The sequence below is a fragment of the Bombina bombina genome, chromosome 12 (genome assembly GCF_027579735.1).
Source record: "Bombina bombina isolate aBomBom1 chromosome 12, aBomBom1.pri, whole genome shotgun sequence".
Lineage (NCBI taxonomy): Eukaryota > Metazoa > Chordata > Amphibia > Anura > Bombinatoridae > Bombina > Bombina bombina.
In genome coordinates this window covers 16,334,591-16,349,813 of record NC_069510.1, presented here as the reverse complement: position 1 = coordinate 16,349,813, position 15,223 = coordinate 16,334,591, and the positions used below count along the sequence as shown (strand labels likewise).

At 37.8% G+C, this 15,223-nt stretch overlaps 1 protein-coding gene across 4 annotated transcripts in view; it reads left to right on the top strand.

The window, feature by feature from the left end:
* SARDH (sarcosine dehydrogenase) overlaps window positions 1–15,223 on the top strand; it is a 263,164-nt gene that overhangs the window by 24,273 nt on the left and 223,668 nt on the right. For all 4 annotated transcript variants that reach the window (XR_008399747.1, XM_053695898.1, XM_053695900.1 and 1 more), the window contains exons 3-5: window positions 8,402–8,580; window positions 10,534–10,713; window positions 13,309–13,432. Coding sequence is in view for 3 of the 4 variants with exons in the window: in XM_053695898.1 (XP_053551873.1) it covers window positions 8,402–8,580; window positions 10,534–10,713; window positions 13,309–13,432 (483 nt within the window). In the remaining variant the exon portion in view is untranslated. The remainder of the gene's footprint in view (window positions 1–8,401; window positions 8,581–10,533; window positions 10,714–13,308; window positions 13,433–15,223) is intronic.

The following is a 15,223-nucleotide window of genomic DNA, read 5'->3' as shown; positions in this document are numbered from 1 at the left end:
TCTTAAAAATATATTCTGTTTATTTTACAGAACATTACATCACTAACCATGGTAACAGTTTCTAAGAAAAATAGTAAATGGTCATCATTAAACCTATCTTTCTTTTGTGAGCAAAAATATTGTGCTTTGTTCCACGCTCCCTAGAAAATACTAAAATCTGTAGCCTAGTTTTTTTTTTTTATATTACTGTCTAAACTAGTTATTTAATTTGTACCATTTGCTGGTCACAGATTTTGCTTGTTGGTCAGGGAGTGTTGGACAAGCACAATTTTTAAACAAAAAGTAAGAATTGTTTTAATGTATTTTTAAGATCACCACCAATTGCAAATTGTAAGAGTGTTCTAATGTTTTACAAAATACAAACTTGAGGAAAGCTTGACACATTTATCTGAAACCTAGAAGCCGCCCAGAACACTGAGTGGCCAGATACACATTCAGAGAGGGGGGGGGGGGGGGTTGTACAAGGATCTAGAACACTGGACCAGATTATATTAATTCTATTAACAGACAAAACAAGAGAAAGCAGTCAGAAACTAAAACTGATGTGCATTGGATTGCATTCTCTGACGGTTAATTCCGATTATCCTAATTTGTGAAGGTATAATCTAGATTTTATTAAAGACACAGAGACGAGTATTTTGCATATCTCTCTTTTACTACTCATATGCAGCATTTAAAAGTAATGATACAGAAATAAATTACTCCAACATTAAAGCAATAAAGATAACACAGAGTTGGATAGGGGGCTCATAGAAATGGACGCTGGTAACGTGGCCGCAGGTGCTGGCAGGGGACCGCATTCTAGGGTTCCTTGCAGAGCATTTAGCCGTGGTGCCTGTAGATGGGGTCAAAACTGTCGCTTCTCGCATGAGAGGAGGTCTTCCCAGATCTGCCGCCATTTCCAGAATGGCTACTGTGGTTATGGGGAATACTGCAGCTACTAGCACTTGCCATCTCTGTGCCAGCCTCCTAATCATAATACCCACTACCATTCAGGACGTTGTGTTTCTGAACCCTGCATTCTTCCTCTGCTTCCAGTGTATGTGGGTGGTCGTCGAGGGTCAGAGCCAGTAGTTCATCCATTACATGATTCTGGAATGGAAGGGAGACGCAGGACAGGACCACCCAGAGAAAACTGGGCTCTAGCTGCAGAGTTTGTGCCAAGACATACAGGGCTCATGAGATCTGTCTCTAGTCCTTCCCTTCAGAATAAGGATGATTCCAGGAATGAAACGGAAGTAAAAGAACCAACTTCTCTTCAAATTATTCATTCTCCGAGGGAGTCCCATCCACAGTATGAGATCAGCAGGGATGTGGTTTGTGGAATCTGCATGGACAAAGTGTATGAGAAGCAGGCTGCAGAAGAGCGAGTGTTCGGCATATTGCCAAACTGTAACCATGCTTACTGCGTTGGCTGTATCAGACGCTGGAGAAAAACTAGAGACTTTCAAAATGAGGTCATCAAGGGCTGCCCTCAATGCCGCATTAAGTCAAGCTATTACATTCCTCATAAGTACTGGATTGGAGAATCCACAGAGAAGACAAAACTAATTGAAAGTTTCAAAGCCAAGACAAGTAAAATTCGGTGTCGCTTCTTTGTGCGGGGAAATGGCCGCTGCCCATTCAAATCTGAGTGTATTTACCTACATGAGCTTCCATCAGGACACCATAGGAGGAGACGGCGTGAACGTAGGAGGCCCAGTGCTCCATCTCTGTCTTACACTCAGTTAATGGGCATCTTTGAAGAAGATTTCAGTGAGCAGGAAGATACAGATCTACTCCACTGTGCCCTGACTCTTGCACTTATAGAAAACTTGGAATGGGGATTGGAATTGCCAGAAGAGGTTGAAATTTTGTGGGCCGATTCCAGTGATTCAGATTAAAACTTCCCAATTACCAGTGTTTTTGTGTCTGTCTTGTCTTAGCCTTCCCTTGTTCCACTTAAAGTGGGTACAATTTCTTTTTAAGATTACCCACAAACAACCATGTCTTATCACAAGGATGTGCAATTTTTCTGTATTGGGTTTGTCTGCAGCAGTGCTGTTAACAGCAGGCATCTAAGAAGAAACCAATCTAACTTTTTTTTTTTAAGTCTAAAATTTTACAACATAAATATATAATATTTAAAAATTTGTACTTTGTAATAAAGATTTGTTAACATACAAAAAAAAAAAAAAAAAAGAAGATAACACAGAGTTAACATAAGTAACCAATGAAATGGATACTTTGGAAAACACATAAAAAATTGACCAATAAAATGAGTCATAGCTTCCATAAACTGTCCAATACGTTCCCCAACTTCCTCTTTCTTGTCTGATGCTGAAAAACCAAAAATTAAAAATAACAGATGAAAGTTCCAAAAAGAGAAGAAAAACCAATAGAAGAATCAAAATCCAGCCGGAAATGAAGAGACTTCTTTTAATCCCATGACGAAGAGATGAACAAAGTAAACAGGATTCTTTGAACCAGGTGAAAAGATTTTGCAGACTGTAGTGGCTTGATTGAAGCGAAGAATGCAGAGGAATGAAACCACTTTTAAGTAGATCTTCATAACTGTTGGTAACCGAAAACCAAATAAATTATTAATATTGTGAAAATATAAGGGAGGGTAGAATGACAAAGGGTGGGAAAATACTCGTCTCTGTGTCTTTAATAAAATCTAGATTATAACTTCACAAGTTAGGATAATCGGAATTTTATTACAAGACCAAAGACTCATATTTTGCTAGTTTAAAGCAACTAACGAAATAAATTATTAGCTGGATGATGAATGGCCTTGAAATAAAACTGTTTGAAAATAGAGTCTAAAGACCAATTTGCAGAAATTAAAATTTGTTGTAAAGGAGCAGCTTTAAGAAAAGCTTTAGAAGCAGCTGAACCTCTAACAGAATGGGCAGAAAAAATTGAAATATCAATACCAGCCTCTTTCATAACCCATTTCACCCAGCTAGAAATAGAAGTATTAGTAACAGGAGCATGAGGAGGAATAAAGGAGATAAAAAGTTGATTAGAAGAAGAAGATCTTAGGAGAGAGGTTTTAGACTCATACTCTTTAAGACATTTAACAACACAAAGAGAAGGTTCAGAAGGCAAGTATGGATAAAAAATGGAAGAAGAAAAAGTTTTAGTTCTGCGAGATAAGAAAAAGGTGACACCTTCAGGAGAGAAGAGTTTAGAGTTAAAATCTAAAGCACCAATGTCAGAAACTCTATGGAAAGAAATAAGACATAATAAGGTAGCTAACTTGGCAGAAAGTTGTTTCAAAGAAAGTAAGTTATTAGAAGGCCAAGATTTGAAAATGGAAAAAATCTTGTCCACATCCCAGAAAAAAATATATTTAGGAATAGGAGGGCGTTTTAGTCTAATGGCTTTTAAAAGCCTACAAATAAGGGGGTGTTGGCCAATTGGGAAATTATTTAATAAAACATGTTTAGCCGAAATAGCTGAACAATACAAATTGACATATCTGTAAGCTAAACCTGATTCAAAAAGAGATGTTAAGAAATTAATAATATGACTTATATCATCTGAAAGGGGATCCAAGTTCCTAACCATGCATCAGCTAGACCACTTTGACCATGCATAAAAATAGGATTTTCGGGTGCCTGGAGCCCAAGATTCTCGCATGAGAGTCTTAGCTTCTTCAGAAAGTCCTTCAAGAGGAGCGGAATCCCCGAAATTGACCAAGCGATGAGACAAAGGGAGTCTAGAAGAATGAGATCATGAAAATCTCCTTCTGGATTGGTTACCAAATGTGGAAGATGAGGGAGAAGAATAGGAAGTTTGAAGGACATTTCCAGAAGTGCAGGGTACCATGGTTGAGTCGGCCACAGGGAGGTTATTAAAAGAAGAGAAATTTTTTCTCTGCGAACCACTAAAATTGTTCTCAAAATCATTGAAACGGGGGGAAAAGCATAGGCTCCTTGAGGAGGCCAGAGTTGGAGAAAAGCATAGATTGCCGCTGCTTCTAGATCCGGTCTCCAACTGAAAAAGGGAAGAGTTTGGAAATTCAGACGAGACGCAAAAAGATCGAGAATGAAGGGACCTCTGAGGAGAGACAGAGAAAGGAAGACATCTCTGTCGAGTCTCCAATTGCTTGTATCCACCAGAAAACGAGAGCCCCCATCCGCTGCTGTGTTTGAAAGACCTGGAATATATTCCGCTTTCACAGAAATATTCCTGTCTAAACACAGATGAATGAACTCTTTGGTAATATTGGAAAGATCTCTGGACTTCGTACCCCCTAAGCAGTTTAGATACTGAACTGCAGAGATATTGTCCATGCAAAGTAAAATGGTAACTGGAGAAGAATTCCTCACAAAACTCTTGACAGCGAAAGATCCCGCTAGAAGTTCTAAACAATTTATATGGAACCGTTTCTTCTTCAGAGACCATTTTCCTCCTGTGATGGAAGGACCGCAATGAGCACCCCAGCCGGACCTGCTGGCGTCGGATTCGATTACAAGGTCTGGGGAATTGCCAAAAATAGCTCTCCCATTCCAAGCCTCCATATGAGAAAGCCACCAGGAGAGTTCTTCCTTGGCCTCTGGAGAAAGTTGGATTCATTCTTTTAGAGAAAGAAAACCCTTTCTGTAAATGGTAGATTTTGAGACGTTGTAATTTCCGATAGTGAAGGGGAGCAGGAAATATAGCCTGAATAGAAGATGAAAGTAACCCTACTATTCTGGCTATATTCCTGATAGGAGTGAATTGAGCTGAGAGTACGAGATATTTCTTTCTTGATATTTTTTTATTTTGTCTGGAGGTAAACTGAGAATAGCTTTGGAAGTATCTATGGTGAAACCCAGGAAGACCAGAGACTGAGTAGAAGTCAGGACAGATTTCTGTTTGTTTATAATGAAACTAGATTCTCCAGAAGATGAATGGTAAGGGATGATTGATTTTGAAGAGAAGTGAAATTCTGGTTCATAATCAGAATATCGTCTAAGTAAATAATTAGATGGACTCTTCTGAGTTTTAACCAGGCGATAACTGGTTTTAATAATTTTGTAAAAATCCAAGGAGCTGAAGAAAGACCAAAAGGAAGACAAGTAAAACTCCAAAATTGGTCTTTCCAGGAAAAAGTTAGAAATTTCCGATGCTCTGGAGCAATCTGAACGGTCAGATAAGTGTCTGTCAGATCTAAGCGAATTAACCAATCGTTTTCTCTGAGGCAATCTCGTAGCAGATGAATTTTTTCCATCTTGAAATGATGATAGGAAACAAAAGTGTTTAGATGTCTTAAATTTATGACAGGGCGGAATTGACCGTTTTTCTTTTTTACAAGAAAAAGATTGCTGAGGAATAAATCTTGAGAAAAATTGACATTTTGAATGGCTTGTTTTTGAAAAAGGGTTGAAATTTCTGATTGAACCAGAATTTGATCTTCTTTTGAAAATTGAATGGGACGAGGTCTTAATATTTGAACAGGAGGGGAAGAAAATTCTATCAAAACACCTTGGACTGTTTGAAGAATCCAAGGATCTGAAGTTACTAGACTCTAATTTTGAGCAAAAAGTGCGAGTCTGCCACCAAGATTTCCTGGGAAAAAAGGAAGGGAAAAAGGAAAACTTATTTGCAGGGGGGCGAGATCTTGCCCTGGATCGCTGACCCCTTTGGAACCATGGTCTGGACCGAGACGGGAAGAACTGAGAAGTAGAGAGATCTTGGAATGATCGTTGGAAATGTTGCTGGAACTGTTGTTGATATTGGAATTGAGGTCTTGATTGATAATTTGTGCGGCCAGGAAAGCGACCCCTGCCTTTCCCGGCCCTGTCAGAAAAACTGTTTGGGTAAAAAATCTTACAAGCTGAAGTTCTTACCTTATTTAAATTTGAAAAAGTATTAATATAATTATTAAGATCTTTTAGAAAAATGTCTCCAAAAAGAAGACCATTAGAGTCGGAATCTAATTCGTTAATGGCATTGTCACAAATTTTAGGGTCTATTTTACGTAAAATATTCTTTCTACGTTAAATAATCATAGCTGTGTTAGTATTTCCTATGAAGGAGAGAATTCTTTGAACTCATTCTCTAACAAAGGATCAAGAGAAGAATTCTCAATAACAGCTTGTTCCGAAATTTCAAAAAGTTTTGCAATAAGGCCAACAGAATCCAAAAGTTTGTCTTGGCATGTTTTCCATGCCCTATCCATGCCTTTCTTAACCTTATAACCAGGGGACCCTATAAATTTAATAATTTTTGGATCAATTTCGGGAGTTATACAGGCATTGTTGGGGAGAAGGGGGCGACGGCATTCGGCTCCCATTTTATTACGAGCATCTTTTTGAGAGGAAATTTTAATTGAAAATCAATAAAAGAGGCCACATCTAAAGAGGGGCACCACTCAGATGATCTGGGGTGATGTAAATCATCTGCACAAAATCTGGGATTACCAAGGCAGTCAAATAAAATGTAATTCTCTTGTTTAGAATATTTAGATTTTTTTAGAGATTTCTTAAATTTTTTAGGTTTAGGGGAATCTTAGTAAGAAGACACATTATCAGATAAATCATCAAAATCAGAATTAGATAATTCTTCAGTAGAAGAATCAGAGTTGGATGATAAGACCACCTTTTTAGGCTTTTTCACAGATAAAGTCTCAGTATTTTTTGATCCCATTTGTAACCCCTTGTGATTAGGGGGAGGTTTTGCAGATGTTTTCCTTCCTTTACCGCCAGGAATTGAAGTATCAGCAAGAGTCTGACGAGACTTTGAAAGTAATTTTTACTAGCCAAAATAGAAACAGAACAAAGTATTTTCCTTTTAAAAATAGTTTTAGGATTAGGCTGCTGAGACAGGAGGTTTGACATATGAGACATCATTTTACCCATAAAATTGTCAATCATCATTTGCACAGACTGTGCAGTTAAGGGTTCATTTGACTCAGGAGCTTGAGACATATTAAAAATTAAAATTAATAAAAATAATGAAAACAGATAAGGACTTCAGTTAATAATAAGAATTTAAAATGTCAAAATAATATGAATTTTTTTTCTTAGATCGAATAATATGACAGGTCTGCAATGAAATAAAAATATATATGGTTTTGCTTCCACCTAGTGGTACAATTGAGCGAAATATAAGCAGTGTATGAAGAAACAAAACATATAAAATGTATCTGGTCACAAAATACTGAGTAGAGGAGGAATCAGCCATTGTGTGAGAAGAAAATGTTTTCAACTACATCAGAGGGCGGGAAAAGGAGACGGGAAGTAACAGAGAGGAAGAAAGTGACGTCACAAGATGGCGGACGACCGCACGAGACGAAACCAACTGTCAGAATGTAAAAGGGGAAGGAAAACTAGAAGTGAAAAACATATTGAAAAGAGTCGGGTAGTGTGGCGGTAGAAACCAGTGTAATAAGAAATAACCAAATGGGAGGAAAAAATATTTTAATAAAAAAAAAATATATATAAACAGATTTAATAAATAACCAGAATAAATAAATAACCGGATTAAACAAATTACCGGAAGAAAAAAGGAAACAATTCCATAATAAACCAAAAGGAGAGGAGAAAAAACATATAAATATATAGAAGACAATGAATAATAGTAATAAAATGTACTTATCCTGCAGCGAGCAGCAAAAGAAAGAGGAAGTTGGGGAACGTATTGGACAGCTTATGGAAGCTATGACTCATCTTATTGGTCCATTTTTTCTGTATTTTCCAAAGTATCCATTTCATTGGTTACTTATGTTAACTCTGTGTTAGCTTTATTGTTTTAAAGGGACAGTATACACTCATTTTCATATAACTGCATGTAATAGACACTACTATAAAGAATAAGATGCACAGATACTGATATAAAAATCCAGTATAAAACTGTTTAAAAACTTACTTAGAAGCTGTCAGTTTGGATCTGTTGAAAAGGTAGCTGGAAAGCCCACTGCAAGTGGCAAATAAGATACCCCCCCCCTTCCCCCTTCTTTTGCATATGAAAAGACCCTTTACACAAACAGGAGCAAGCTGGAGAAGGTAGCTGACGGTATTCACATAAAACTTTGGGGCTTGGTTAGGAGTCTGAAAATCAGAGCAATGTTATTTAAAAATAAGCAAAACTATACATTTATTTAAAAAAAAAAACTTTATGGGCTATATAAATAGATCATTTACAAAACATTTATGCAAAGAAAAAATGAGTGTATAATGGCCCTTTAATGTTGGAGTCATTTATTTCTGTATCATTACTTTTAAATGCTGCATACGAGTAGTAAAAGAGAGATATGCAAAATATGAGTCTCTGGTCTTGTAATAAAATCCATGTGCATGGAATGGGCAAGTGCAGCTGATTCACAATGGGGCTAGATTACCCTGAGTACTAGATCCTTATAGCTGTGGTGCTGCACCTGCCAGGAAGAGTTACTCATTAGTGATCTATGATCTGCCTTGTTCAATAGGTCTCCTTTGGCAGCTGCGCCCTAGTGACGTTGAGGTGGAACTATTGGCTCACACCCATAATGTGGTCAGCAAAGACCTGGAACAAGAGACCGGACTGCACACTGGGTGGATACAGAATGGAGGACTCTTCATTGCATCGAACAAGCAGCGACTTGATGAGTATAAGCGGCTCATGTCTGTAAGAACATTACACTAAACTACATGGCTAAACGTGACACTCATTTATATCTCCATTCAGCCAATATATATATATATATATATATACAGTAATACTTGCTGTGGGCTGAAAGCTTTGCTATAATGGTGTAATGGATCAATTAGAGATGTTATTGTGACTAATGTATAACATATAAACAATATGTACTAACAAATTGATAGGTAGACCTATCATCTTACCTTTAATCTTGGTGCACCTGCATCTTGAACAGACCACTTGATACCACATTTTTTTCATATGTAGCAACTTGCAGACAGTTTTCCAGCTCCTACTCAGCACCGAGTTTGGAAATTCCTATACTGTAATTTTAACAGAATGTTAACACAGGTCTATTTCTTCAAGGATTTGCACTTTAATAGTATTAGATATCAATGTCTTCTGGCAAATCCTTATCATATCATATAAAAATATTTTGTTTAGCTATAGAACCTCTTAATTCCATGCACCAAGCATAATAAAGTTAGACATTTATAATGCAACATCTGTAGAATGTACTTACTAATTTAAACATTTCTTTCTAAAACAGTCATTTTCAGTAGAATTATTAAACAGCTACAAATTATAATGCACTAGACTCAATTTTTAGCAATAAGTTACCATACGGGCCGACAAATCTGTTTCAAAATGTAGGATCCAGTAAGAATATTTAGGAGCCACTCCTGGGTTTGTCAAGCCCTGAGTTACAAGACACTTGTGCAGAATGACACATCTTCATACAGGGGGACATAAGCCCAAAACTTTACTTTATAGTGAAGAGGGTCACCAACATTTTGAATGAGGGGACACATTGGATATTTCTCCTCTAGTAAACTAACCATTTTCACACCCCAGTGCTGGAGCTGTCTTTAGCTGTTTGACTCGCATTGCATTTACATATAAATTTAAACATTTTTCTTCTTTAAGGTACCCACACAAATTACACCTCATTTTAGAAAACAACTGTAAGTTGCAGAAACATAATAATATTGGAAATCCCCACCATATGATGGCACAACAAATCTATAGATGTGTACATTGTTGTGTTCTATGGTAAATAGGGGCATGCAAGTAACGTTCTTGTCCCACATTTAGCGTCAATTCACCTTCCCGAAACACCAAAATGCTGGATTTTATTCATTTAATTTAGCAATTAAATTTCTACCATTTATTTGACCCCCATTTTCTATTATTTCAGAAAAACAACTGGCAGATTATCTTTATTACTATGATGATCACTTCATAACTTTAAAGAAATGAAACCATTTATTTGAAACGTGGGCCTCAATATTTCAAATGTTTGGTCTTTATTAATATTATGGTGTAATAAAGGTCTCTTAAAAAAGAAGCAGTGATGTCTGACTTATTTACCTTTGTTATAACAATTAGCTGGAAGCAACCACCTGGTTAAAGGTGAGAATTGCTGCTTTCAAATAAGAGGCCTCAAGTGTGTCTATGAATTGTGTGGGCAACCTAAGGGATACCCCCCCCCCCTCCAATGATGCTGCTCCATATGCCTTTGGTTCTGCAGGTGATCACTCTTACCACAATAATCAGCCACCTTGGCATGTGACCTCTCCTTTCAAAAGTGGGCTCACCTAACCTGTTGTAAGGCTTATTTTGAGATGTTAGGGCCTATTTTTCAAACCAAGATCATCTTTAAAGGCACCTAGTAGACAGATGATAGCTATTTCTATGGCAATAATCTGCTACCTAAAAAGGCTTGAGACCCCTAATTTGAAAATATCTAATCCCCTTTTTCATGTGAGGGGTATTGTGTGTATGTGTGTTCTATGCTGCCTTTATGAGATGGGGCACCATACAGTAAATATATTAGCTAGAGATACATTTGCTAAGTAAATTGGATTATTGAATAAACATAGCTTTTTGTAGAGTCTGCTAGACTGGATAATCCTCCTCTCTCCTTGTCATCACCAGCTGGGTAAAGTGTACGGTGTGGAGTCGTACGTCTTGTCTCCCGCAGAGACTAAGGACCTCTATCCACTAATGAATGTGGATGATCTCTATGGCACTCTCTATGTTCCAAAAGATGGCACTATGGATCCTGCAGGGACCTGCACCACACTGGCAAGGGCTTCTACTGCCAGGGGGGCACAAGTGAGTAGATAAATATAATGCTGTCTGGCCTGTGATAAGGGCTGAACATTATATCTTCACTTCTTCATTGGACATAATAATAATAATAAACAATACCAGCATCTGTTGCAATATATTATTACAGCATGATGTACAAATCTTATTCCCACCAACCATTAAGACTATAATATCAGTAGATTATTAGATATGAGAGCACAAATCCAACAAATACCTGCTCAGATTATATGGTTTACTGTATAGTCATTTGTCCTAATGTGGTTATACAAATGGTCAAAATAGGTGCAGTACTTGATTTAGTGAACTGAGATGGAAGATCTGTAAAAGGGACATAATGTAGAACTCTGTGTGATTTGCCATTTTTTATTATTATAATTTTTTTAATTGGTGCAGCTGACGAGGGGGTGAATCATTGTCTTAGATCTCAACTGGGAAGAAGTGGAAAAAACAAAAGCAACATTATGATGTTTGTCAACACGTTACTGGTTTAAGTGCCATTATATACTTACCACAATGTTAAAGGTACATAATCATTTGTTATAGCATGTAATTATAACGCTAGCTATGTGTTTAACTTTCACAAAGGTGTTAAACACTTAGTTAAATTATAGCTTTGGAGCCCAGAGAACTGCTGTTCCTAAACATAGCTAATCAGCAGTGCTAGTCACATTACCCAGCTATACTACTGCTTTCTGATTTAATGTCCAGTTGTGATTTTTTTTGCTCTGGACCAGCAGTTGTCTGCACTTTACTTATGTGTTTAACCCATGTGCAGGTAGCATTGGGCATTGCTAGTGTTAAAATTGCATGCTGTAACATTTTGTACCATGTTATTTGTGACAAGTACATTCACATCCCTTTAAGGCTACAGCAATACTGGGTGCATGAAAAAGCCTACGTTTGTCCTTCTGGAGATATGGTCTGAGCACTAGAATTGTAGTGTGTTTAGTGAAACAGATACACCACAAGGTGGCAGTCACACACAGCTTGTTAGAGTCTCAGTGAGTATATACATATGCATCCGTGAGCATGGAATGAATGTGCTGACTGGGGTTTCCTGGTCTCATGAGCTAAGTACTTTAAAGGCCATAAATTGTTTTCAAATTGGAATACAGAATATTTAATTATGTAAAAAACACTTTGCCATATACCTGGGAGAAATGTAAAATCAGATTGCAGACTTCACAAATGTAGCACTGTTACATTTATATGACCATTGTTTATTACTTTATTTACTCTAGTAACTAAATTATATATGTCCCTAATTGTCCCCTGCAGATGAGATAAGATAAGGAAACCTAGATTACAACATGGGGCTAAAACATTACACTTATTCCTTTAATATTTACACAACTAATATATTCTGCATATTATTCTGATGCTAACATTTGCTTTGGATACACTGTTGTTTCTATCATTTAGTTAGTGTTTCATTTTTTGTTAACTTTATATCTGGTAAATTGAAAATAACTACAAAAAAATAATATTGTTTCACTTACAGTACAGTGTTTCTGCACAACAGTTAAAGGGACAGTCTAGTCAAAATTAAACTTTCATGATTCGGATAGGACATTCAATTTTTAAACAACTTTCCAATTTTTTTTATTTATCCTCAAATTTTCTTGGTATTCTTTGTTGAAAGCTAAACCTAAGTGGCTCATATGCTAATTTATAAACCTATGAAGTTCACCTCCTTCTCTCAGTGCATTTTGACAGTTTTTCACAGCTAGACAGCACTAGTTCATGTGTGCCATATAGATAGCTATGCGCTCACTCCCGTTCATTTATTTATGAGTCAGCACTGATTGGCTAAAATACAAGCCTGTCAAAAGCACTGAGATAAGGGGGCAGTCTTCAGAGGCTTAGATACAAGGTGAATAGCATATTAAAGGGATATGAACCCCAACATTTTTCTTTCATGATTCAGATAGAGCATGCAATTTTAAACAACTTTCTGATTTACTTGAATTATCATTTTTTTTTCTTTGTTCTCTTGGGATCTTTTGTTTTAAAAGTAGGGATGCAAGCTGGTTCATTTTTTGAGCACTATATGGCAGAAGTTTTGCAAGAATGTTATCTAACTGCAAGAGCACTAGATGGCAGCAATATATCCTGCTATAAAGTGCTCCATACACCTACCTACCTAGGTATCTCTTCAACACAGAATATCATGGGAATTAAGCACATTTTATACTAGAAGTAAATTGGAAACTTTTTAAACATTGTATCCTCTGTCTGAATCACACAAGAAAATGTTTGGGTTTCATATTCCTATAATTATAACAGTGCTGGTTATACAAAACTGGGGAATGGGTAATAAAGGGATTATCTGCCTTTTTAAAACAATACAAATTCTGGAGTAGACTGTCCCTTTAAACTATCTACAAAAGTCCAGGGAAACAGATGTCAGCCTCTATAGAGATCTATTGTTGCACTATTGACCCCATAAAGCTCATATTCGCTAATTTACCGCTCTGACCCTAAATTATAATTGGTTAAAGGTACAGGGCTGCTGGGATCTGCCTGATTTAATAGCCACAGAGCAGACCTGGGGCTTTTAGTGAGACATTTGCCAGTATTGTTTGTTCCCTTCTGCAGGTTATTGAAAACTGCCCAGTGACTGGCATTCAGGTGAAGACAGACGACTTCGGAGTGAGACGTGTGGTGGGTGTCGAGACAGAACATGGCACAGTGCAGACCCCATGTGTAGTTAATTGTGCAGGTAAAGTCACAGCAACACCATGTGTCCCCTCCTGGGGCTAATATGGTTTCACATAGGAGACACTTAAAGGGATACTGAACCCACATTTTTTACTTTCTAATTTACTCCTATTATTAATTTTCCTTCGTTCTCTTTGGTATCTTTATTTGAAAAAGCAAGAATGTAAGCTTACGAGACGGCTCATCTTTGGTTCAGCACCCTGGATAGCTCTTGCTGATTGGTGGCTGCATTTAGCCACCAATCAGCAAGTGCAACCTAGGTGCTGAACAAAAGATGGGCTGGCTCATAAACTTACATTCTTGCTTTTTCCAATAAAGATACCAAGACAACTAAGAAAATGTAATAATAGGAGTAAATTAGAAAGCTGTTTAAAATTGCATGGTCTATCTGAATCATGAATGAAAAAAATTGGGTTCAGTGTCCCTTTAACGACCAGAGCCGTACCCTGTACGACGCTGGTTGTTATGAAGCTGCAATCCTGAGCTTCTCTCTGCCGTGATCTCGCTACAAATAGCAAGATTACGCTATTCCTGCATGCCCCACGAGTGGGGCCCTACAGAAATAGATTTGCAGAGTCACCGATGCAGAGAGGGCCCTCTCTTCATCGGACAGCGGTGGTGCCGATCGTTGGTGTGTGGGAGGGTAAGGAGGGAGGTGGGTGGACGGCCCATCACTGGAGGGGGCGCCGGGCGGGAGGAGGGTGGGACTGCTACACCATGCTACAGGGGATAACATTTTTTTTTTAAAAAAAGCTGCATCAGTGAGGGGGAAGGAGGGAGGAGGGGCAATGAGGGGGGATCCTATGTGGGATCCTTTGAGGGAAAGGGATCTGGGAGGGGGGTAGGGTATTGAGGGGGGCAGCTACATTACAGAAAAATGGGGAATTTAAATGAATAATAAAAAAGCCTAATTTACAGCAAACTGGGTACTGGCTGCCAGGACCTAAGATGGCGGCAAATTGGTAGAGGGGGAAGGGTTGGAGAGCTGTTTGGGGGGGGGGGTTAAAGGAGGTTGGGAGATAAGGGGGGGGGGGATACTAGCCTGCAGAAAATATTTTATTTAAAAAAAAAATAAAAAAAAACTTTTATTTTTATACTGGCAGACTTTCTGCCAGTACTTAAGATGGGGGTGACCTTTGGGGAGTGGGGGAGGGAAAAGAACTGTTTGAGGGGGTTCAGGGAGAGATCAGGGGGTGGGATGTGTCAGGTGGGAGGCTGATCTCTACACTAAAGCTAAAATTAACCCTTCACTGCTAGGCATAACACAAGTGTGGTGTGCAGCGACATTTAGCAGCCTTCTAATTACCAAAAAGCAACACCAAAGCCATATATGTCTGCTATTTCTGAACAATGGGGATCCCAGAGAAGCATTTACAACCAGGTGTGCCAAGATTACACAAGCTGTTTGTAAATAATTTCAGTGAGAAACCTAAAATTGTGAAAAAGTTAACAAATGTTTTTATTTGATTGCATTTGGCGGGAAATGGTGGCATGAAATATAATAATTTGGGTTGTCTACTAAAAAAAATATATAGTTTTGAAAAACAAGGCTCTATTTTTGTTTAAATGTAGTGATGCTAAAAATGCTCTGGTCTTTTGAGGAAGTTTTTGTCTGAAATACAGAATAAAACCTGGGTTGACTTGTAACAAGTAAGTACTGTAAGTGTGCTGCATTATACACAACCTCTCTTATATAGATACATAGTATCAGCTGTGCAGTGAGCCCTCTGCTGGTATTATCAGCTCACTGCTGCTACACTTGCCTCAGAAGTCCAAACAAGCACGGAGATAC